The sequence below is a fragment of the Nelusetta ayraudi genome, unplaced genomic scaffold (genome assembly GCF_046127955.1).
Source record: "Nelusetta ayraudi isolate G7.1 ecotype Tasmania unplaced genomic scaffold, CSIRO-AGI_Nayr_v1 ptg000169l, whole genome shotgun sequence".
NCBI lineage: Eukaryota > Metazoa > Chordata > Actinopteri > Tetraodontiformes > Monacanthidae > Nelusetta > Nelusetta ayraudi.
Window position 1 is genome coordinate 1,337,559 of NW_027466219.1, and position 22,640 is coordinate 1,360,198.

Below are 22,640 nucleotides of genomic sequence, written 5' to 3' on the forward strand. Positions count from 1 at the left end.
ATTTTGTGGAAAATGCTACGTCAAAGGAGCTCGTGGATCCGTTGCCTTTTCAACACGTGGTTCAGGTTCTCCATCTGTTGAAAACATGTCAAAATACTACCTTAGTTCAGTTTCTGGGTAAATTCTACTACAAGCTACCAGTGGACCAGTCAACACTTCATAGAAAATATCATTTATTTATTTATTTTACACATTACAGTTTATTATTGTTAATGTACACAGCTGCACAACATAACGTTGCTGTTAAAATAACGCAAACGATATCGGTATAAAAAGTACATGTTCACACGTTGAACCACTGGAGACACGGATAACCTAAAACCCTATGACTGCTCACAGTACTTCAGTGTCATTTAACATTAATGTTTGATTGGCCGTCTGTCCAGGTGGCAAATTCGTACACAGACAAGAGCTACGCGGAAAGAACAGGGGAAAAAAATGAGCGTTTCCCTGAAAGAGAGAAGAAATGTAGACTGCGAAAGGCATGACACTGTCACAAGAGCGCACGTTTCACCTCTAAAGGCAAACGACGGGGAAGTGCGTCTGGTAAACGAGAAGCTACAACATGATTCATGTGTCTGATTCGGACCTTCTGAGCTGACCGCCCGGTTGGCCGACGACCAATAAAAGCCCCGGGGCTGTAATCCACTGCAGCTGTGAGAGTCGGCCAGAGTCAAAACAAGCGGCGGTCCAGGGCCAAGGAATACGCTGGATGCAGTCTGATGCATGGCCGCGCCGAGCATTACGCCGCGGCCTGCACGAGCTACTGCCAACAGCATCGTGTTGTTTTTGTAGCCCGATCTTCCTTTTCTCGTTGTTCAATTCACCTCTGAAACCAACCCGTCTGATCGCATCACCGCTCAAAAATAAAACACGTCTCTGCTCACACGATCGTCAGACAGCTCACGAGCAATACCTTCCGTCATGGGTTTGCACTCGCTCCCGCTTCCCTGTCATACATTTTACAAACGGAGCTTTTGACCAATGGAGCTGCTGAAGAGACGCAACAACCTCCTGCCCGCTGACAGAGAGAGCAAATAAACTACCGGTCCGCACTCAGACCGTGATGAGCTGCATTAAAAGTGGTGAACACTGTTATATTACATGTTACATTATTATTCATGCACTGACACTAAATATGGCCCTGCTTAGCGTATGGCTAATGCTAACAGTGGAGCGTTTAGCTCAGTTTAGCACACGGACTGGAAACTGGTGAAACAACTCTGCCAAAGTGGTGAAAAGATAAACCGTTGAGTGAGATTGAAATCGTTCTTAAAAACATGATGTGAATTTTACATCTCGTTTTCACTTTCTACCTGCTTAGCGTACGGCTAATGCTAACCGTGGAGCAGGAAGCTCACTTTAGCACGCAGAGTGGAGTGGTGAGAAAATAAACCCTCCAGCAAAATTCTCATTCTAAAAGTGATTTGAGTTTTACATCTTGTTTGTGTCTCGACTTGCTTACAGGGTCAGAATATTAGGTAACGTAAGGTAGTCAGTGTTGGCTGGAGCTGAAATCTACCCATCTTACTTTCCACCTCAAAGTCAAGTCACCCATCTCCCAAAACACCAAACTATTATTTTGATGCTTCACATTCTTTCGGTCCGACTAATTGTGCTGCTTAAATAATATAATAAGTATTGACATACGTCTCTTCCTTCTCAAGAGTACTCTATATTAATATAGCACCATTTTCTAAAACTGTGCAGCTCCCTTGGTGTTTCTGTCAGAAGAGAGACGTAACTTTTGAAGGGGAAACAAGGGAGAGAAAAAAATCTGCGGGATGAGCAGATGTATTAACACATATTTACAGTCTTCACGCCACATATTGAATAATAGAAATTTGTACGAAATGAGGAAAACTGCCCAGATACGTTTCCACAGAGACTAAGTACGACTGTAGACAGTCTCAGTGAACAACGATTCAAGTAAAAGGATGCGGTCCGCAGGGAAGTCCGGTTGACCGGCAGCAGCCAACTTGTGCTGTGGTGTCACAGCGAGCTCAGCCAGTCAAGAGAAGGCACCAAGGAGAAGGTAAGAACAGTCAACAGGTTTGTCCGAACAGGCAGAGACGATGTGCAGACGACAATCTGGGATGACTGATCGGAGGAAAAATCCACCTGCAGCAGGTCTTCAGCTTCCAGAGAGGCAAGTCTCTGCGGTGGAGGGGAAAGTGTTTTAGCTTTTTAAACGGCTTGTTAAACACAGAGCTGGATACCATCTGCCATTCTAACAGAAGGAAGAAAGACCAAAAAAAACCCATTCAGGTTGGGGTTATTAGAGCCTATTGTAGCAGCCAGTTTTCACCTATAATCCTTTTAAGTTGTCCTCCATAAACCAGGGTGTGTAATACAGAATGGAAATGAAGATCACTGCTGACTAAGATCTCCATTAAAAGATATTTAAGTACCTTTTTTTATAAAAAAAAATAAATAAAATAAAATAAAATAAAAAAACACTATGGAAGACATTTGACCATTTTTAATAGACAGCTGCGATTTAGAAAATGAAAAAGATGAATAAATAATTAAAGTGATAACTTAATAATATTGTGTGATATTATATTTGTGTAATATTACAGTGTAATAATCTTCCCAGATGAAATTGAAAACCCTACATTCGAGCTCTGGCTGTGTGTACACATGCAACAACAAGTTTGCATACTTAAAATGGGGAATAATACATTTGTTAATCATCAGCTTGTTCACCACATCCTCAATCATTACCATATGAATGTTAGTTGTGTTTGAGCTATCACGCTCCAGTGGGCGCTTTTTTTTGACGCTGAGAGGAACTTTGCAACGAGTCCAAAAGCAGAAATACCTGATTGTTCGGTGGAGAGTCTCTGGTCTATGTAGAGGAGTTTTCTCTGCACGTATCCATGACACTGCAGCCAAAACAAAACAACAACAACAATAAGAGAAACAACTTTATCCCTTCCAATAAACAACTTGTTTTATTTACTGGCATAGGAGGGCCCAGAACGCGTCCGCACAGCGTCTGGCACTCGGGACCTCGGTGGAAGACGGAGTGCAGACGCGCTGCCAGACTGCTGGCAGTGACGGGATTGTCTGCGCACTGTATCACCTCCGGGCCCGGCTGGCGGAGGACGCGGCAGCGATAAATCCACACCGGCTCCGGCATCCAACGCCAACCAAACAAATCATATTTTAAACCCAATTTTGCCAGACCCCTTCATGTAAAAATGCTCCGCTAGGGTCCCTCTCCCCTGCCGGCTCGTTCGGCCCAAGTCTTCGTCTCCCAGCTTGGATGAAGAAGTGAAAGCAAAGAGAGCCACTCACGCTTGGTGCTGCCGCACAAAGTCGGCAAACTGCCGGTCCTTCGCATAGAGCTCGACGATGCGTATCCTGTCTTGGATTTCCTGCGGAGAAACGACGCAACAGTTGGGAAGGAATGTGGCGTCTTCGTGGCCAGGTGAACAGCACACTGACATTTTACACATAGGACAATAATAGTCTATGTCAGAAAGTGAACAAATTTAGTGCGTTGAACCTCCTCATTTATGCTACTGTCAGGAGTTTGGCTGTTTGGCAATGCCAGTTTGGTTATGTTGGCCTTAAGCAAAGAAAATTGCATATTCTTCTTTTTTTTTTTGTTAGTTTTAAATAACACATTTATATCTTTGTCCAGATATAAACTTGATTTCAGCCTCCTCCGACAACAAATGTTTTTTTGGGACAAAAACCAGGTGGATAAAAAGGACAGAAAGGTCACATATCAGGGTGGTACCAGGTACCAGTGGTCTTTGTGACATCACAAAGGGCTGACTTCAAGCAAAGCATCCTGCTTGCAAAACAAAGCAATGAATGGTTGGGTTGGAAACAGAGATCATTGCTAGAGAACTCTGGGAGAGCGACTTGAGTGGCGTGCGAGACCTTTAGATGTTCTCGCATAAAAACGCTGAACGTGCATCCAAAACTAGCAGAACTGCTTTGGGGGAGCATGACTCTCCAAAGACAGGTTGTTTTGGAAAAATTACGATCCAGTTGGGCTTTATGACTCTAGTCTCCAAGCAATCACTACACTAGGTACTTGAGTCATTAATCTTCATTCATGCAGCTTTATGGTGCTTATGAAACAGTGGTTTCATGAGCGCAGTGTCGTGCCAGCTTGATTTTGACCGCTGCTTAGGATTCAACTTGAAGAGTATCAGCAATGTGGTTGAGGACAGCGGTTCTAAACTGGTGGAGTCACAGGACCCACATTTTTTTCCTTATCATGAAGTCGCAAACCAAACTTTATTACACAAATATAAAAACGCTAGCCTGCTTGCTAGCATGTCTAGTCAACAAATTATAGAAGTTATTGACATTGCTCTATAAATACATATATATATTTTAAAATCCTTTTTTTTTTTTCTTTCTTTTCTAAAAGTAAAACTGCCCATGCAGCCGTGACCCAATCAAAACAGCTCCTCGACCCAAACATGGGTTCTCAACCCACAAGTTGATGAATGCCGCTTGAGGAAACCCTTTATATGAAGCATTATGATTGGTTGTGGTATGGACAAACCTCCTTCGTCAGTTCGCTGTTCTCGTAGATGTGTCGCATCTCCTCGCTGCTGAAGTCGGTGGAGGCCTCGGCGCTGGCGCTGCTGTACACGGGCATGTCGGGGTAGCGCCGGTAGTAGTGGCTGTAGCCCGTGGTGGCCTCGCTCTCGTACATGGGGTTGTACTTGGTGGCCCGCTCCAGGGACGGCAGGCTCTCGGCGTGCCTGGCGAGCGTCGGGGCAAAAGTTAGTTACCGTCAACGACAAATGGCAGATGGCAGACAAAAGAGGAGATGGTTGGGCCATCGGGGCGGAGCTTAAGGGCTTCATTAATCTTTATTAACCTTGGACGAGTCCTTTCCTTTGTGTCGAGGCCTGTTGTGTTAGCTGTTAAAGGGCTTTTTTGGACCTAGATCAGCACTATATCGGATCAGCTCATTAGCGGAGGGTTACGCGGCGTTTCTCTCATCGGGAGGCTGAGGGCAGGCACGCATACCGGAGCGACCGGTTGGGAGTCACTGCGCCTTCAATTTTAATGACAAAATCATGAGATATCATGCAGCCTGATTTTATATAGTTTTTGAAATAAAATACATACATCATAATGTATAAACGAAAACGTGCCACATCAGCCTGAGTATTTTCTGGCCATTAGTTTGTTTGTTTTCTTTTGTTTCGTTGGAAAACAAAAAAAACGTAAAACGACTCACTTTCTGTTTCCAATTTGGAAGTTGGAGTTCAAAAAAATGGAAACCGGAATCATTTTCAAATTCCTTCCTTCAGTTTCCATTTTCCAAACAAGAAATGGGAAAAGACCGGTTTTCCATTTTTTTTGAACTTCCAATCTAGAAACAGAAAGTGAGTCTTTTTTTCCATTTTTTCATTTTCCTACAGCAGAAAGAACGGCCAGAGGGTACAGGGCCTCACATCATTTATCATTCTGTTGTGACATCACTCAGACAACATGTCTCCTTTTAAGTCTAATCCTGCAATTGGCTCTGCTCACCGTATGGGGTCCTCCGACTCGTCTTTGTCGTACTGGTCCCGTAACGTCCTGGCGAGGAAGAAGATGACACCAGAGGCCACCAGCAGGAAGCCGGCGACGGAGGCGATGGCTATCCCGACCACCAGCGGCTCCGACACGTACTCCTCGCAGTGCTCGCCTCGGTACCACCAGTTCTCCCCGACACGACACCTGGGCATTTAACAAGCACCACTTTCACCACAACTTCAAGTCTGAACTTTAACTGGCAAAAACAGATGATAGTCGACAGATGATCTTTGTTGAGGCCATAAGAATATATTTTATCAGACTAAGGCATCGTACTTTTACCACCATTGGAATTTAAAGTTGAACTGTTTGAACAATCAAAACAGCCTTTTTGTTCATAAAAGAAAGGCCAGACTCCCATTAGGCAGTTATCAGCGCCCAGACTTGCCTTACTTTAGATATTAACAGTGGAAAAAACTCTCTGGTCAGAATTTACCACTGTAAATAAAAACCCCAGGAAGCAAAGTCACAATAACAAGCCGATGAAATGGGCCCGAGGGAACCTTGCCTTCGATATTTTGACGCGAAAACGTCACTTTTCATATCTTATTAAATTACAAGTTCCTTGTTTAGGAATGACTGGGAACAAACTTCAAATATTTGTCCACCGTCTCCATGGAGCGGCGCAAAACTTTTGGTTAGACGGCATGAGGTAAACAACGGAGCCGGCAGCATCTGGAGCGGCGTGAAACAAAGGTCTGGGGCTCGGCTTGGCGTGCAGGCGGCCTCCTGTCTGCCTGCGAACAATCATCTGCTTTAAAGAGCCGCGCGCACAGCGGCTCGAGCGGAGCAGCGGGCCGGCTTTCTGTCACTCGTCTGCATATTACTGGCACATTGTTGTGTCCAACGCTCGAACACGTGCGCGCTCATTTGGACTTCGGGACACGTGCGAGCTCGAGCATGTGACAAAAGTAACATTTAAAGGTCTGGTTTCCAGCAATAATGTGTGTCTCTAATCTTTCAGTCAAGTCTCAAATCGTTCATTTGCTCAAGAAGTGCACTAATCAGGAGTTTGTCAGAAAGGTCAGTTAGGCCTCGTGCCTGATGAGTCTTCCAGCCAAGTATTGGTCGCTCCCCTCTGAGACCACCTGATGATAGTTGGAAGGTTGAATAAAGCATCTGTTTTAATTCCCTCCCTTTATTTTTCCAGAATAAGCACGTGAGAAGTTGAGTTGTATGAACTCTGTTTGGCTGTTGTGTTAAGCTAACTGTCAGAACAGAAGCAAGCAGCTTTTCCTGCATATTTACTGCTACCGTAATGTAGCCTTGGACAGCAGTCATTAGTGAAGCTTCCTTCAAATTCTTTCGGCAGTTTGAAAGAGATGACGAATGAAACAATACTAAAATGTATTGATTCTGTATTTGCTTCTTATTAATTATGATTGATTAACAAAAGATAATAACTTGATTTCCTGAACGTGGATGGGTTGGCCAGTAATGTGACACTATCCAGTGACGAGTGTCGCATTCCTGGCAGCCAGTATGCTGTTTTCTGGAAGATCTACATTGTGTTTTTGGACGATTAATCTTGATTAATCTTGGGATGACAAAGAAAGATCTGAAAATGGTAGAATAGTAAAATTCAACCAAACGCAAAAAGTTCCTGTCCTGAGGGTCATTAATATATAACACCACTCAGATCTCATTAGTTTAAGTATAAATCAATGCTAGTGAGGCACAGACATACGTATTTCAGTGGAGTGCCAGACAGCCAAAGCTGTTCTCTTTATATTCAGGTGAATTAGACTGGAGTCTGTTCTCTTCCCAAATCTGACCCAGTGTTTACAGAGCGCTCAACACATCTCGTCTCTCAAGGCGCCAAACATCTTGAACCGCGGCACGCCGGTGCCCTGACGCAAGCTGAGACAAGTGATAATGCCTGCGAGAAGCTGCTCTGTAATTTGAGTTAAAGTGCTGGCGCGCGCAAAAGCAAAAAGTGCTAACTCAAACACTCCCGCTGATCGCTTCCCTTAATCCCCACCCACCTGCAGATGGCTCCTTGGCCGGGGATGATGTCACACTTGCCGTCGTTGAGACAAAAGTCCGCCTGCAGCTCGCAAATGCTCTGGCAAGGGAGGCCGTCCACGCTGAAGTAGCCGGCGCTGCACACGCACTCGGCCTCCCCCGACCACTTGTTCACCTTGCACTCGGCGTACTCGTTGCACGCCTGGAACTTACAGGGGTCGGCCTGGTCCCCTGAAAGCAGGCAAAGTGGAAACATCACACAGTTATAATTTATGTTTTTATCTGCGTCATGTTGGGGGAACAGTTTTCATTCTTCCTTGCTGACGAACGCAGGGCACCCCGGGACACAGTGCAACATTAAGCCATGACGGTAAACATCTCATAAAATGCCAGATGAGGCATGGGGGGGGTTGTTTGTTCGAGAGTAAAAGATCCCGTCATTTGTGCGGGATTGCTTTTTTTGGATGGCTTCCTCAGCTTAACAGGTGCTAATTGGGAGACTTTGTTATCGCTTGTGGGAGCCAAGCAAGCCGTTTCCCCTGCTGTGACTCTAAAACCTGAGAGATTTAGCGGACCTTTAATAGGTCTTACGCAACCGCTCGGCGTTTGGCAGAAGCCGACCAAAATACTCGAGAATGGTGGAAAAATAATGAGGCGGTCGCTACAATACAAATTCGGGGAGAGTCGACCCACCTGACTCGACATCCAGCGAGTACTTATCGATGGCCAGGTTCATGGTCTGGTAGGCCGTGTTGCAGAAGTCCTCCAGGATCAGGTAGACGGTGGTGGTCACGCCCTGCTGCACAGGTTTGCCGAACTTCATCCGGCTGTTCACCACAATGCTCCCGTTTCGGAAGTTCAGGATCTCGAGGTTCTCAAAGTTGCTGAGGTTGGACTGCAGGTAGGGCACCAGCTGTAATAAAACACACAGCATGGTATCAGGATAAAAAAAAAAAAAAAACTTTTCACAGCTTGGTCAGAGGAAAATAAAGCCTTTGTTTTCCTGTCAGTGCGGGAGAATCACCAGCTCGATGAAGCGTTGCTCCAAAGCCTTGTATTCCGCCGAGCTCTTGTTGAAGAGGTCATCGGAGAAGATCATGTTGGTCACCCTCAGGCTGAAGAACACCATCAGCGCTCGTCCGGGGTTGCCCGGCATGGACAGGCTGACCAGGTCGGTGCCGTGCGCCACTCCAATGGGGAAGCCGGTGCTGCCTTCCTCCGTGATGTTGATGAGGCCGTAACCGTAATTGAGCAAATCAGAGCCCTGGTCGCCGATGGTGGGATTGTCTGAACCGTCATTGGAGGAGGGAACCTGCGGGAAGAATGAAGAAGAATATGCGTAAGCGTCCATCTAAACAGAGTGCGAGACTATTGGAGAGATCTGTTGCTTTAAGAGACTTATAGGAAAACAGACAGACATCAATCTTTATCTTTGTATTTGTACTGGTGTATTAGTGTCGTGACAGTGTGAATGTGAAAAGTTCATTTTAAGCGTGTAAGTTTGAATCATCTATTTACTGACATATTTTTTGCATACTACCGTGAATATATTTCAAGTTCTCTAAAACTTGTTAAACCTCCATCTTCCAAATGTGGAAAGCCAATGAGTTCCCTTTATGAGCACACGCTTTTGTTTTGGGTTTTCTATAAACTGGAGCAGGCAGAAGAAGTTAAAGGATGGACTTTTCTCATTTCTGGGGAAATAACTAACAGCCCACAGACACACAGTATTAGTTAGAAAACCTTTTAAACATTTAAACAAACACAACGGCCAATTTCAAGCTTTACTGAATCCTCCTCATGTTTTTAATAGTTGGTGGGAAAATTTAGTTGAGTTAGTTAGGTGATCTTTTATCCTTCATCCTCTTTATCTACATATGACAAAGTCTCCCTCTGTGTTTATTACCTCCACAAGTGGGGTGATGACGATGCGAGGTTGCCCCTCAGTGGCAGCGTCAACATCGGCGATGCGAGTGAAGGGCGACTCCTTCTCGGGTGACAGGGCCGTGGGGGGTGCGGGGCTGAGGTACTCGGTGGCCGGAGGCTCCGGCAGGTCCTGGTTGACCAGGAGGATCTCGTCCTCCGTCAGGTCCTCCGTGGAGATCTGCGGAGCTTCCGAGACCTTCTCCTCTGCCGGTGGAGCCTCGGACACGGTCTCCTCCTCGACCTCTTGACCGATGACCTCTGTTGTTTCCTCCACAGTCACCTCCTCCAACACGGGCACCTCCGGTTGGGCCTCCACGTCACTGTGTGGCTCCTCCGGTTGGGCCTCCACGTCACTGTGAGGCTCCTCCGGTTGGGCCTCCACGTCACTGTGAGGCTCCTCCGGTTGGACCTCCACGTCACTGTGTGGCTCCTCCGGTTGGGCCTCCACATCACTGTGAGGCTCCTCCGGTTGGACCTCCACGTCACTGTGAGGCTCCTCCGGTTGGGCCTCCACGTCACTGTGTGGCTCCTCCGGTTGGGCCTCCACATCACTGTGAGGCTCCTCCGGTTGGACCTCCACGTCACTGTGAGGCTCCTCCGGTTGGGCCTCCACGTCACTGTGAGGCTCCTCCGGTTGGACCTCCACGTCACTGTGAGGCTCCTCCGGTTGGGCCTCCACGTCACTGTGAGGCTCCTCCGGTTGGACCTCCACATCACTGTGAGGCTCCTCCGGTTGAGCCTCCACATCACTGTGTGGCTCCTCCGGTTGGACCTCCACGTCACTGTGAGGCTCCTCCGGTTGGACCTCCACGTCACTGTGTGGCTCCTCTGCCTCTGCAGGAGGCTCAGAGTCAACGTTCTCCAGTTCGACCTCAGGAAGGTCAGAATCCTCATGATTGGCCTCCGCTGAGTCGTCGCCAGCAGGAAGCTGGTCTGTTTCTGAGGCTTCGCTGGCTACATCCACGTGCTCAGGAAGCGGGACTTCAGCAGGAAGCCCTTCCTCTTTTTCTCCTTCTTCTTCTTCTTCTACTTCCTTTTCCTCTTCTTCATTGGTCTCAGAAGCAGCAGTGGAAACCTCAAGCTCCCCTGGTGTCTCTTCCTCATTCGGTTGCTCCTCCTCAGGAGCTGCGACGGAGATTTCCTCTTCCACCACCGCGACTTCTTCTTCCTCCGTCACAACCTCTGAAACGTTGTCAGAGTTCAGGTCGCCGTCCGGATTTACTGGCCCATCTTCTGAGCCGACCTCCTCCGCTGGCACCTCCTCCGCTGGCACCTCCTCCACCAGCGCCTCTTCCGCCATCGCCTCTTCCGCCGGGGCCTCCTCCACCTCGGCCGCTGCCGTGGGTTGGGGCAGATCCTCAGGTTGGTCCGAGCCGGAGGCCTCGACCTCCACCGGCGGCTCGGGGAGAGTGACGACCTCGGCCACCTCGGGGGCAGGAAGCACGGCGGGAAGTTCCTCCGGCGGGAATTGTTCCTCAGCCAGTCTGTGCCCAGTTTCCTCCAGTAGCAGACCCTCCTCCTCGAAGCCTGCAAGACGACAGCGACAAAGACGGCGCTAAAATCCCTGCGAGAAGCAAGATTTGCCATTTGCGCATGCACACATTTTGCGGCCATTTAAGGAGTCAAGTCAAGTTAAAAAGAAAAGACAGTGAAAATTCAACCAAACAATAGAATCGGGTGTGAGGAGTGATAGATAAGCAGCACTTACTGCCAGGCTCAGGTGCGTCGGTGGTGAGGACGGGAGCCGGAGTGGCGACGACGCTCTCCTCCATGACGGTGATGTCACTGTCCTCCTCCGCCGCCAGCGTGTTGCTTTCCAAGAGCTCTGGCAGGACGTCGCCTTTGTTGGTGTCTTCCTCCAGGATCACGACCTCTGACGGCTCGTCGGCATTATCCTGCGTCGTGCACACAGTTCATTACCGCTGGCCTACGTGACACCTTTCTTTCCCCACCTGGTTTTTGTGCTGTGATTGGTGACAATCGCCGATCGGGGACAGTCAGACCCCCCCCCCCTTTGCTTGTTACTTTGCCCCTGCTTTGATTTCTGCTGGCTGAGCTTTTCCACTGATTTAAGTGTTGGAAATAGTAGAACTGTACATAGTGAATTATGTCTCTGGTACACTGCAAGCTCTGCTCTACTTGTATCAATTTACCAAAAGCTCAAACAAACAGCGGTCCGAGCTAAAAATGTTCCGTATCCAAAGAAAATCAGGCCAGCGGAGTAGCCGACGTGTCTGAGAAGCAGTTACTGACGAGGAGTTTGTCAAACTCTCCCAATTTAAATAATGAGGCCAATTACTGTCTGAGCAAGCCGAGCTGCAAAGCGAAGCGGCAGATATATTTAGCGCAAACCCCAAACTCCTGATTCTCATCAAAAGGCCAAAACCGCAAGACAAGTTTTTGGACACTTTGACATTTGCCTGATTTTTTTTTTTTTTTTTTTTTTTAAAAAAAAGCTCCCATCTCGACTTTCTGTGGTGTGGTACAGTGTGGCCTTTGCCCCAGAATAGCAGTGGATTATTATAGCAAGAGCCAAACTAATCCTCAAAGCCTCGGCTTGATCCGCGCTGAGGAGCTCAGCGCCTACCTGTGCTTGTGTGTGGTCTCGAGAGCAACACAAGCCAGCCACAGGTTAGTGCAACTTTCTTTAAATAAGATATTACAGAGGTGGCGGTGTGGAGGTGGGGGTGGAACCCCCAGGGTTTGTTGACACCGTTAGCTGTGGAGGTAACTTGCGACTTACCGCAGCAGCTCCGTCTGCGGCGCCGACAGGCTCGAGGACCTCAGACACTATGGAACCAGCAGGGGAAACAAATATTAACACAGACTGACACAAGGAAACAGGAGCATGCCAAGAATCTGAAATAATCACGCCTGCGAGAGCCCGCAGAGTCCGTTCCACCGTCACCATTTCGAGCACGTGCCTTGTGAGTTTAGGGGGGGGGGGGACTGCAGCGACTATCAGCCACGGCGGGCAGAGACCATTACCGCTAGCACGCTGTGCATTGAGCTCCACCGCAGCGGCACACATGTTAACCATATGAGAGCCATCAATTTGCGTGACTGGGGGGAGAATTAAGGCGAGCATCGGCTGGTGTTCGTCTCCCGCCGAGTCGCTAACGCAGCAAACTGATGACGAGCACAGCAATACGTACGGCACGTGAAAACTTTACGTCATGGTCAGATAGCAGAGAGCAGGGCTGCATCTCGTTAGGTCGCATGTGATTGATGGGTGTGTTGAATATTGCATCGGCAATATGGCTTGTAAAAAATAAAACACAAAATATACTAAATAGGAGAACGCTGATAAACTGTTTTGCATTATTTTTGTTTCTTGTTAGCCAGAGAGTGAGTGACTGTGCACACTGAAAAAAGAAATGATTGTTTTCATTACAGTAACATATTTCATTGAGGGAAACCAGCCCAACTACAACCCGTATGTTGACGATGGACCGATTCAGTTGCATTGCAGTAGTTTGTTTGAATGCCCAACAGAAATATTTTCTTTGCTTCTTTGACACTGAAAATATACTGTATATTTTATAGATATAGACGAAGTTTGAAAACACACGTTGTAAGAACGTTATAAGAACTGGATACCGGACTGGCAATGTGGCGGCGCTGATTTTTCCCAGTGGCCACTCGAGGTACTGCAGCAACAAAAAAAATCCCCAGGGCTCAAAAAGCATTTTTCCCATAGACTGAAATACAAAAATAAACGCCTTTAAAACGGCTGACAGGACGACTATGATCTAAAACGCCATTCATGGCAAATCTTTCTATTGTAGATTTTTCAGTTGTAGTCTTAAGTTTAAAAAAAAAATGTTAAAGGCCAGAAAATCACCAGAAAAGAGTTTATTCCCAGCATGACGTCACAACGTTGTACGTGCTGCTGTGTCTCAGCTCGTTCTGACGCGTCTGTAAGTGACATTTTCCAGAATTGTTCTGATTGGCCAAAATAGATCATGTGAGTTACAGAGGCATGATGGGAAGTGACACTACTGTGCGAGGTCTATGGGTCAATAATGCGGAAGTCAAAAACCTTTTCAGCGTATGGGTGAGCAACTACATCCATCTTGGATTCTGGGGGCCTGGTTTTAAAGTGGGTAAAGATGAAAGGAGTGTCTGTGTTGCCGCATCATCAGGTTTTATCTGGTCTTTCCACTCAAGGTCATAGAAGGTCATTGCAGAACGAGACCTTCGAAAATCCTATTGGCTCACTTCGCCTTTCTAGACCAGTTAACACCAGAGATTTAGCAGGCATGAAAATAAATACACTTCCTCTTAGTGATGAATGGGGTTTTGGTTTAGAAATTGCCCACAGCCTAAATCCCCTCATCAATACGTCTCAGCCGGCTCTGGCAGTTGGCAGGCTGGACAGACTGGAATTGGATCGGAGAATATCTGAACTCTGGAATGTTTTCGCACGTGATGCCGAGCGTGTTGTAACACCAGTGGGTTTGATACGACTGGTCTGGAGGTCTGCTAGCTGAGCCTTCACCAGAGGCTGCTCAGCCAGGCCACTGAACACAGCCAGGTCTGGTTTCTGTTAACATGAAGGTGATCAGTGTTGCCCTTCCAACATCATCTTACCGCTCTCCACCGCCTCCTTCTCCACCTCCTCCTCATTCTGTGGCGCCTCGGTGGCGACGTCCTGGACCTCCTCGTCCTCGTGGGCCTCGGTGCCGTGCTCGGCCACCTCGCGGTAGGACGTCTCCACCCGATTGGACTGCAGGGTCAGGTAGTCCAGCTGCTCTATGCTCACTCCGGCTCCCTCCACCACCACTGTGACGCCGTAGTCCACGATCACGCTGTCTTGCCTGCAGACACAAAGGTGTGTGAGTCCAACCCGACCAGGAGCTCAGGGTGGGAAATGAAAGAAGCGGGAAAGCGCTGGCTTGGGAGGGACAAGATTCACAACTGATCCCAAGCTCCAAAAGAATTTTGTGCGATTTAACTTCACCGTCGTTACTTGCGGGATGACTTCACCCGGCTGAATGTTTGCTGGGAGATGCTGGAAGCGTCAAAAGTGTCCAAACTGTGAGAGGAGATTTCCGTACGCCTGCAATGTTTTTCACTTTATTCAAAACACGTGCGATGCTTTGACGAAGCCCCGCGAGCGCCCGGCTTCAAACAAAGTGAATTACTGCCGAGGTCTAAGTGTGCGGAAATCCTCTTTCTTAGTTGGACATCTAATAGACTTTTGCCTGCAAATGCATATCATTTACCTCCTCAAAAGCTTCACCCGCCTAGTCAACCTTCACCACATCCTTTCTACCTAAATCTCCCACTTGCAATCACAAGCAGCCCACACACACCAATTCAACGAGAACTACCTTTTTTTTTTTTTTTTTTTTTAGCTCACATACAGTATAAAATAACGTGCAGGCAGCTCTCGTGAGGCTCACGTTCACTCGGGCTTTAGTTCCGATTAACATCGTACGTGTTAAAAATGGTCTGCAGCGCGCTCAACGCATGACTGACGACCGGGGTGATTTAGACGTGCCGGGAATGCGGCGTTGCGACGTTATACGCTGGAAAAGCGCACGAGTCAGCAGAACCGTCCGGATCACCATAATAAACATGGAAACCTCATGAGAGACTCCAGGGCCTGGAAAAAGCCATCTATCAGCCTTCATTTGACTACTGGAAGCCCCTCGGCTCTGACCTACTTCTGCTGGGAGTTTTTGTTTTTTTTCTCTCTCTCTCTCTAGCGCAGCACGTGCCAGCGCCGCAGTCGGCCCCGTTAAGAGGGAGATCCGATATCCAGGCCGCCCACCGCCAGCTTCACGCATGACGCTCGGCAGACGGGAGTCTGCTCCTGCTCGTGCACGTCGCGATCTACGGCCAGATGACGCCTTCAACGCAGCGGCATTGTGGGAAGGCGTGAAATAACTCGCCGGTGCCTTGGTAGAATTGTAGACATCCATTTAAAAAAAAAAAAAAAAAAAGGTACAGCAACATTGTAAATGGCGTTCATGTCTTGCATCCATTGCAACAACTTTGGATTGCATTGCCAAAAGTCCAATATTTCATCCGTTTCCAGATCTTTGCTTTTCATCCCAGATGCCAGCAGAGCAGCCTTCATATTAATTAGCTCAAAAATCTGTAAAAATCCAGATAACTGCACATTTAGCCCTCTGTTTGTAGCTTTCTGTGAGAACACTCTGTGTTAGCTTTCGGCTGGAACTAGTGCTCTGTTGTTTTAGTTCCTTTCAACGTCTTTGGAAGTGGGAAAAAAACAAAATGGTCCCAGAAGAGAAAACCAACACCTGGATGGGAATGTTGTCACTAGCCCGGCATAGGTACCAGTGCCCTTTGTGACATCACACAGGCTTAACTACAAAGATTTGTGTCTTTTTGCTGCAAACCAAACACGCAGACTAAAGGATGAATTTCTCCCATTTTGGTGGGAAAAAAAGAGACAAATGGAAAAGATAAGTGAGGTGAATTCTGTATAACAGCCACCAGTGTTTTTCTTTACTGTTGACGTGTTTACAGTCAGAACATCGTGTCTGTGAGTCTCTTGGACGGTGTGTGCAGCCAACGGGCCGCGGCCGAGGGGTTGCTGTGATCGAACCCATCTGTCTCGCTGCCGCATACATCTGTTTTGCGGCGAGGATCAACGTCATTTAAAGCACATGTGAATCAAGTTACTGGTAGAAAAAAATAAAAAAGACTGTAGCGACAACTTCACATCCATAAATTCTTACAAAGTCCCTGCCATCATGTGATCGGCTGGTGAGTCAGGAGTCAACAGCAAGGATAGAATAGAATAGAATAGAATAGAATAGAATAGAATGAACCCACCAGACAAACCGCCAGACTTTACACGAGGTGAATAAAGTTGGCACCACTTCAGCTGACAGCTTTAATTAAAGGCTTCACAGAAGCTGCAGGATGAGTTTCGGTGTCTTAAAATTAGACGTTACATCGACTTGCTCTGCGCTGAAGTCCAGCACGGACATTGATCCCCCTCCACTGGCTGTTTTTTTTAACTCCTCTAATTTGCTCCTTTTCACCTTGGCTCCTCTGACACAAATCACCTTTTTATCTCTCACCTGCCTCCTCGCTACCGGAAACAGCGGCGGGGGCAGACTGCCAAAGGCCGCAAAGCCCCGATAATCGTCTCTGCGGAGCTGCACCTGCTCACTCCGCTGGACCCGTCCTGATCCCACTTAACAGGTGACTGACCCAAGTAAGGGAGTTAACACGGGTGGCCAGTGGTGCAACCTCGACACGTGCGCCAGGGCGCTCGCAGGAGAGCGCGAGCCTGAAGGTGACACCTCTCACACGGACCGAGCTCGACGAGGTCGACGGGGATCAGCGGGTTTGGAGTGCGAGGCGGGGAAGGGACCAGCAGCAACTGCTGGTCATGAGGACTCACCCATGGGCGTCCTTGTAGGGCCTGACGGAAGACAAGCAGAGAGAAACTGTGTTGATGCTCCCAATAGATGCCATGCAGGGGGAGAAATGTTTCAGATTGGAATAATTTATCCACCGCAGCAGCAGCGAGACTCACCTGAAGTCCAGCACGGAGACACTCTTGAATCCTGGGAGGTCCTCGAGAGCTTCCTCGATCTGCAAGCAAGAGGCAAAGAGCGGCATTAGCAAAACCATTTGCTACTATTTGCAAAAAAAAAGTACTTTTTATATATATATTGCACTCGCGATTTTTACACTAATCCTGCCCTGTCTAACACTGCTGATCTATGTACCTTTTAATTGCCCCACGGGGACAAATTGCTGGGGACAGTTTTTTTTTAATTGCCTTCAATTTGAATTGAATTGAATTGAATTGAATTCTACTTTAACAATTTGTGTGTTATCTGTGTACATAGTAACAGTGTTTTGTATTTTGCTGCTGCCTATCTTGACCAGGTCTCCCTTAAAAAGGTTTATATCTCAATGGGGTCTTCCCACCTAAATCAATTCAGAGGTGTTGCTGAGACCGAGCAGGTCTTCAATACAGGTTTTCAGGGAGCAAAGCTGCAATTTTTTGTCAGAGCCTACATGAAGATACTGCTGCTGTGCCTCAGTGGCCTTGTGCAGCCTTGGAAATACCAAAGGAGGAGGACCCAGATGTGTCATGCAAGTTCTCTTTTAAAGCCAGAGATTTGCAGCCAACCAACAGGCTAAAGTATCTGGCAATTAAAAATCGCAGCACTTTGTTTGCAGAGACGCAGCACATTTTTCCGAAGCTGTGCAGACGACGAACCTTGTCGGTGAGCTGGCGGCTGAGCGTCTGGTACTGGAGGCTGCCCGGGTCGTCCAGGTTCTCGCTGTACATCTCCCCGGTCAGGACAATGCTGAGCTCCACCACCTGCTCCATGGCGACGGGGGCGAGGGGCTTCACCGTGATGTCATTGTCCAGCTGCGCCACAGCGAAGAGTCACGCAGTTCACTGTGTGTCTGTGTCGCCAGTGTAAACGTCGTCTCACTCAAAAGGCTCATTGCTCACCTCTTGGACTGGACCAGCTGCCTTCTCCTTCTCCTCTGCTTTGGCCGCATCTTCTGATGGTTGATGAGGTTGAAGGGATGTGCAAAAGAATTAAAGGACCAATGGTTAATTCCATGTTTGACAGGCAGCCAAACTCACTCATCATTCACATCAACATTCACCACAACAGAGAGAGTGTAAACAGTCAAAAGCCACTACAAGGAAACAATCAAAGCAGATGTTTGAACAGAGCAGAGAGTTTCTATGACAGCAGTGGCACCATGTGACACCAGGCATTGTGTGACGTGCAAACACGGCTCATACTGACCGAGCTCGGGAGCCTCAGCAGCCGCCGGCGACTCCGTCAGAGAGCTGCAACCAACAGAATACCGATCAGCAATCACACAATTCTTTGACTTAACCAGACGTAACCAATGGATAGGATGAACAACAGCTACAGAAGGTGAAGCACACAACAGCAGGGCTCACAGGAGGGGTTAAAGATGTAAGGTCTAATTAAAATAAGCTGAGCTGACTTCATAACTAGACATTTAATTCAGCTGAAAGTGCGTCTGATTGTGCAAAGACAAAGTGGAGCAGTGGATGGATTTAATAACAAACACCTGTTGCTTGGGACGCACAAGTTAAGTTGTCGAGCTAGAGAAGTGAAAACTGCACCTTTAAGAAAAGCAATATCGTGATATTTATTGTACACCGACTGTATTTAAAGATCAATCTGAACATTGGACCATTACGTCTCAGCTGGAGTCTGACAGAGACTCCATCACCTTCCCCATCAGTTTGGAACTAGTTAATTCCTCATCTACTTTGTAGATGTTCAGTACATTAAAGTACCTGCACTGTTTGTTTTGCTGTACATGCAGCTAAAGCATCTCATCTGACTATTTTGTACATGGCTCCTTTAAATACCACATAAATAAATAAATATTCTTTACCAATGAGATGTGTATTTTGTCAGTGTTTGTAAAGGAAATCTAATCAGATTGCAGCGAAACAAACAAACAAAAACTCTACACTGACTAGTTGGGGAAAGGGGATTGGTGATATCAGAAAGAGAAGAGAAGACAATTCTAATATTCTATTCTAATATCAACATTGAAGGGAAAGATGACGCAGAGCTCAGATTCTAGAATCCAAGTCTAGAGCACACCAACAGAACAAACACTGACACAAGATTGTAAGACATCTGACTTCGTGTGTGACTGACTGACTGACTGACTGATTGACTGACTGACTGAGCGGGAATATGAACAGGTAGGGTTGAAGAACCTTAACAACCGTACCTGCACATATGCTGCCAGGACCTGGTGGGCTCACTACACATAAGTGGGAAGAATGACACTTTTACAAAACACGCACTCTGTGATGACATCATCGATTTCAGAATTTCAATGGTGGACTAATGCTATGGAGGAGTCGGGGGAGGGGTCGTCTTACCTTTTCACACCCTGTCCAGACATTCTCTGAAGGTGGGGGAGAAAGATGTTGGGTCTTTCATTATCAAACACCAACGTACTGCACAGTGTTCATGTTCTGTCCCACTAAAAAAAAAAATCAATGGTTCAATCATTTTTTTCCCCCTGCACACACCTTTTTAACCAGGGCCTGGTGCTCGTCTGATTGGCTGAAGTAGCTGCCGATGTCTTGTGCCGTGACAGTGTTCTCCTGGCATTTGTTCATCCAGCTTTGGTACTCTTCCTGCTCCGGGAGACGGTCCCAGAAGACCTTAAAAGCCTCCCATACGGTCTCCTGGCACACTGGTCACATCAGAGAGTGACACCACACAATTGGAGAACCTGCTGCTTCCATCGTGACATTGCTCACATTTTTCTTGAGAAGCCTTGCAATTATTTTTTTGTTTGTTAAAATCTACAAAAAGCGAATCCAAAAAGGTGAAACAGCTGAAGTTGGTTTTTAAATGTTTGCAAATACGCTAAATAAATCATTATGAAACTAAACAATTCGACCACTGCAGATTAACTGATTAAAATGTTTATACATCCCACCGTCAGGTTTGGATCGTGCAGGACATATGTGCTGTGGCAGACCCAGCAGGAAACTCTCTGACATCAAGTCTAGACTCTGATTGCAGATAAGATCGCTCCCACTTCAAACTTCCAATTTCTATCCACACAAATTTATGATTTCCCACTTTGGCTATTTTGAGCCAGATATTACGTTTTCGTAATTAAGGCGCCCGGGTTCCGTTTGACAAAATCCTAATCAGTGATATAGGGGCTATTCCGTCTTCCATCTGTTGACTTTTGTCATGAGTCAGCTTGACTGGGCGCTGATCCAGAGTAAGTGCACGGCCATGTGTTTCTAAGGCCTTCCCTCTTCAACACTGTGCAGCCTGAGACATAACGCACTGGTTCGAATCCAATTTACCCAATAAAATCTCAAGTTTTCAAGTCGCAGGTTTGGTACCATTAGATTTTTCAGTTTGGATCTGGCAACGTTACGGCAGCAGAGCAACAGCTGAGGCATTTAATGTGCATAACTAACACACTTAATACAGCTGAGTGTATTTAACAAAACACACCAAGCTTCAACAACTATAAAGCCCTTATTTACCTTCCTGCAGATGATGGGAGGGTAAATTGATTTTTTTGAAATGAACAAGCTTCTACTTTTAGGTGAAATCACTGCAATAAAAAAGTCCAATATAAAAATCCTACTCTATTTTATTCCCCCTACATCTTCAAGAAGGGAAGAAAACAAAGGAAAACAAAAAAATTCCAACGGTGTGCCTCGCGGCAGTGGTATTATCAGTATCAGGCTGGGCTGAGCCGAGAGGTGTGACCGATACCTGCATTTGGACACAGTCTGTTTCAAGTCCAAATCCCACTAGAGCTAATTGCTCACAGATGTCAAGTGACATCTGTCAGCTTACGCCGAGTGAATCCAATAGTGAAAATGCCAGTTTTTATTGTCTCGCCTGCCAATTGCCAAAGCCTTTGCTGAGTGTGCACAACCATCCTGGTGTGTCATCAATATTATGTCAATACGACACCATTCATCGCCACACGGATCCATCTCAACCTGAGGCGTGAATTCAGAGGGGTTGGCGTGGTGGCTGGCGTCCAGTCTTACCTCTGAGGTTGAAGTAGCTCAGGTGGTTTGCGACGACCTGCTGGGTGGTTTCTTGAGCGCACAGTTTGACTCCGCTGGGGAAAAGGATGTTCCGTTTCCGTCTGGAGACGACCGCGTGGCTTTCTTTAGACGCCTTGACGTCAGACACGCGAATGACCCTTGGAAGCGCCATGGGCGCCGGGCTGTGAGGGAGACTGAGGTAACCCATGGAGGAGCCCTCCAGTGTTGCATCTATGGCAAAAAAATAAAGAGCCTCTTCTAAGATCCACGCTAATGATCTCAAAGGTTACTTTGGGGTGAAGAGCGAGAACTTCTAGGGGGGTTTGACAGCAGCACCTACCTGACTTCATGTCCACGGACTGGAGCATCAGAGAAGAAACGACAGAACAGAGAGCAAAGCTCCACCACGCGCTGCCCATCTTCGCTCCGCGATCGTCTTCAACTCTGCCAACTTGGGAAACAATCCAGCAGAAGAGCACTTCCTGTCAAGTCGGGGAACAACGACATGCACGCCGTCCTGCAAGTTGGCATAGTTCAGAGGTCTCCCAATGCTCGAGAAGAAGCAGAATCCCGTGATGGAGCTGACGACGGCAAACCGGCTTCCATGTTCTGAGGAAAGAGGTGTGTCGGGAGAAACACCTCCCAGCAAAGGTAGATAGGCAGATGGCTCACGGGGGACTTTTTAATGCCCTCCAATCCTATTTCACTGTAAGCCTTTTAGAGGAGCTCGACTAGAAGTTAGTGGAGCACCGGTGGGAAGGGAGGGGTGGGGTGCTTAGCAGTGAGAAAACGTGGACGGGGAGTTGCTGACAAAGGCCACTGAACCACCAGCAAGCACAAGATGTTGTAGATGTTGTTGTTTTTTTTAATCTTCTTTTGAGGAAACTCGGCTTTGGAAACTCTGCAGTTTGTCAAAGGATGCCTTAGAGGAGAGGAAAGTCCAGAAGGTCCTTTTGTTTTGTCATTCTCAGCTGGTGTGAAGGAAACAAATAGAAGAATAGAAACCTAAACTTCTACTCAAGCGGTGGTTCCACCCTGTGAGGCTGCCTTGCTGCCGTCTCCAGTAAAAGAAGGACGACCTCACACCTTAACGTTCCTACTCATATTGAGCAGTGAGTACATGCCTGAGCTGTCCAGTCGCCAGGTGTCCATTCTGTGGAGGAGCAACTGAAATCCTCAGATTATGTATGTAGTGGGTGACTGCAGAGAGAGTCGCGAGCTTAGCGATGAGGCGACCTCTCACCCCAAACTCTCCACACTGAGGATAACCAGACGGTTTAAAAAGGGAAATCACCCAGTTCTGGTTCAGCGAGTGGACGGAACAGAAAGTGACCACCGATTATCCTCAAATCAGTCGTCTGGTGATGACGCCGGCAGAATCATCAGGAGGTCCATGTCACCCGCCTGCTGCATCACAGAAACTTGGACACACGGAGAAAATGTGCCGACAATGATGATTCGGTAGCATTCTAAACAGCATACACAATGCAGACACATATTTGACCCTGAACAAAAATATAAAATGAAGTGATAAACTCAAATTTAAAATGGTCAATTTTTCAATATTTATTCTTTGAAATTGAATTTAAAAAAATCATAAAATATCCACCTGGAAGCAATAAATGAGATGCAA

General features: G+C 47.2%; 1 protein-coding gene across 1 annotated transcript; it reads right to left on the reverse strand.

Annotated features, from left to right (window-relative positions):
* Nucleotides 1–164: 164 nt before the first annotated feature.
* Nucleotides 165–21,814, reverse strand: impg2a (interphotoreceptor matrix proteoglycan 2a). Its single transcript, XM_076014645.1, has 23 exons — nucleotides 21,348–21,814; nucleotides 21,008–21,238; nucleotides 19,505–19,671; nucleotides 19,352–19,377; nucleotides 19,198–19,230; nucleotides 18,222–18,265; nucleotides 17,915–17,967; nucleotides 17,672–17,827; nucleotides 16,976–17,034; nucleotides 16,841–16,861; nucleotides 14,047–14,273; nucleotides 12,197–12,243; nucleotides 11,162–11,348; nucleotides 10,484–10,980; nucleotides 9,434–10,453; nucleotides 8,552–8,839; nucleotides 8,221–8,440; nucleotides 7,548–7,758; nucleotides 5,518–5,706; nucleotides 4,535–4,736; nucleotides 3,304–3,383; nucleotides 2,825–2,888; nucleotides 165–2,157 (listed from the first exon to the last, which is right to left on the reverse strand). The coding sequence occupies exons 1-22, from the start codon at nucleotides 21,424–21,426 to the stop codon at nucleotides 2,852–2,854; spliced, it is 4,074 nt and encodes a 1,357-aa protein (XP_075870760.1). The 5' UTR covers nucleotides 21,427–21,814; the 3' UTR covers nucleotides 165–2,157; nucleotides 2,825–2,851.
* Between the last annotated feature and the right edge of the window lie 826 nt (nucleotides 21,815–22,640).

Excerpts from the sequence above, each read along its gene's own strand:
- impg2a (XM_076014645.1), bottom strand. The coding sequence starts at position 21,426 with ATGGGCAGCGCGTGGTGGAGCTTTGCTCTCTGTTCTGTCGTTTCTTCT. Across the intron at positions 16,862-16,975 it reads GTCTCCGTGCTGGACTTCAG|GCCCTACAAGGACGCCCATG; the intron begins GTGAGTCTCGCT and ends GTCTTCCGTCAG. Across the intron at positions 5,707-7,547 it reads GGCCAAGGAGCCATCTGCAG|GTGTCGTGTCGGGGAGAACT; the intron begins GTGGGTGGGGAT and ends TTAAATGCCCAG.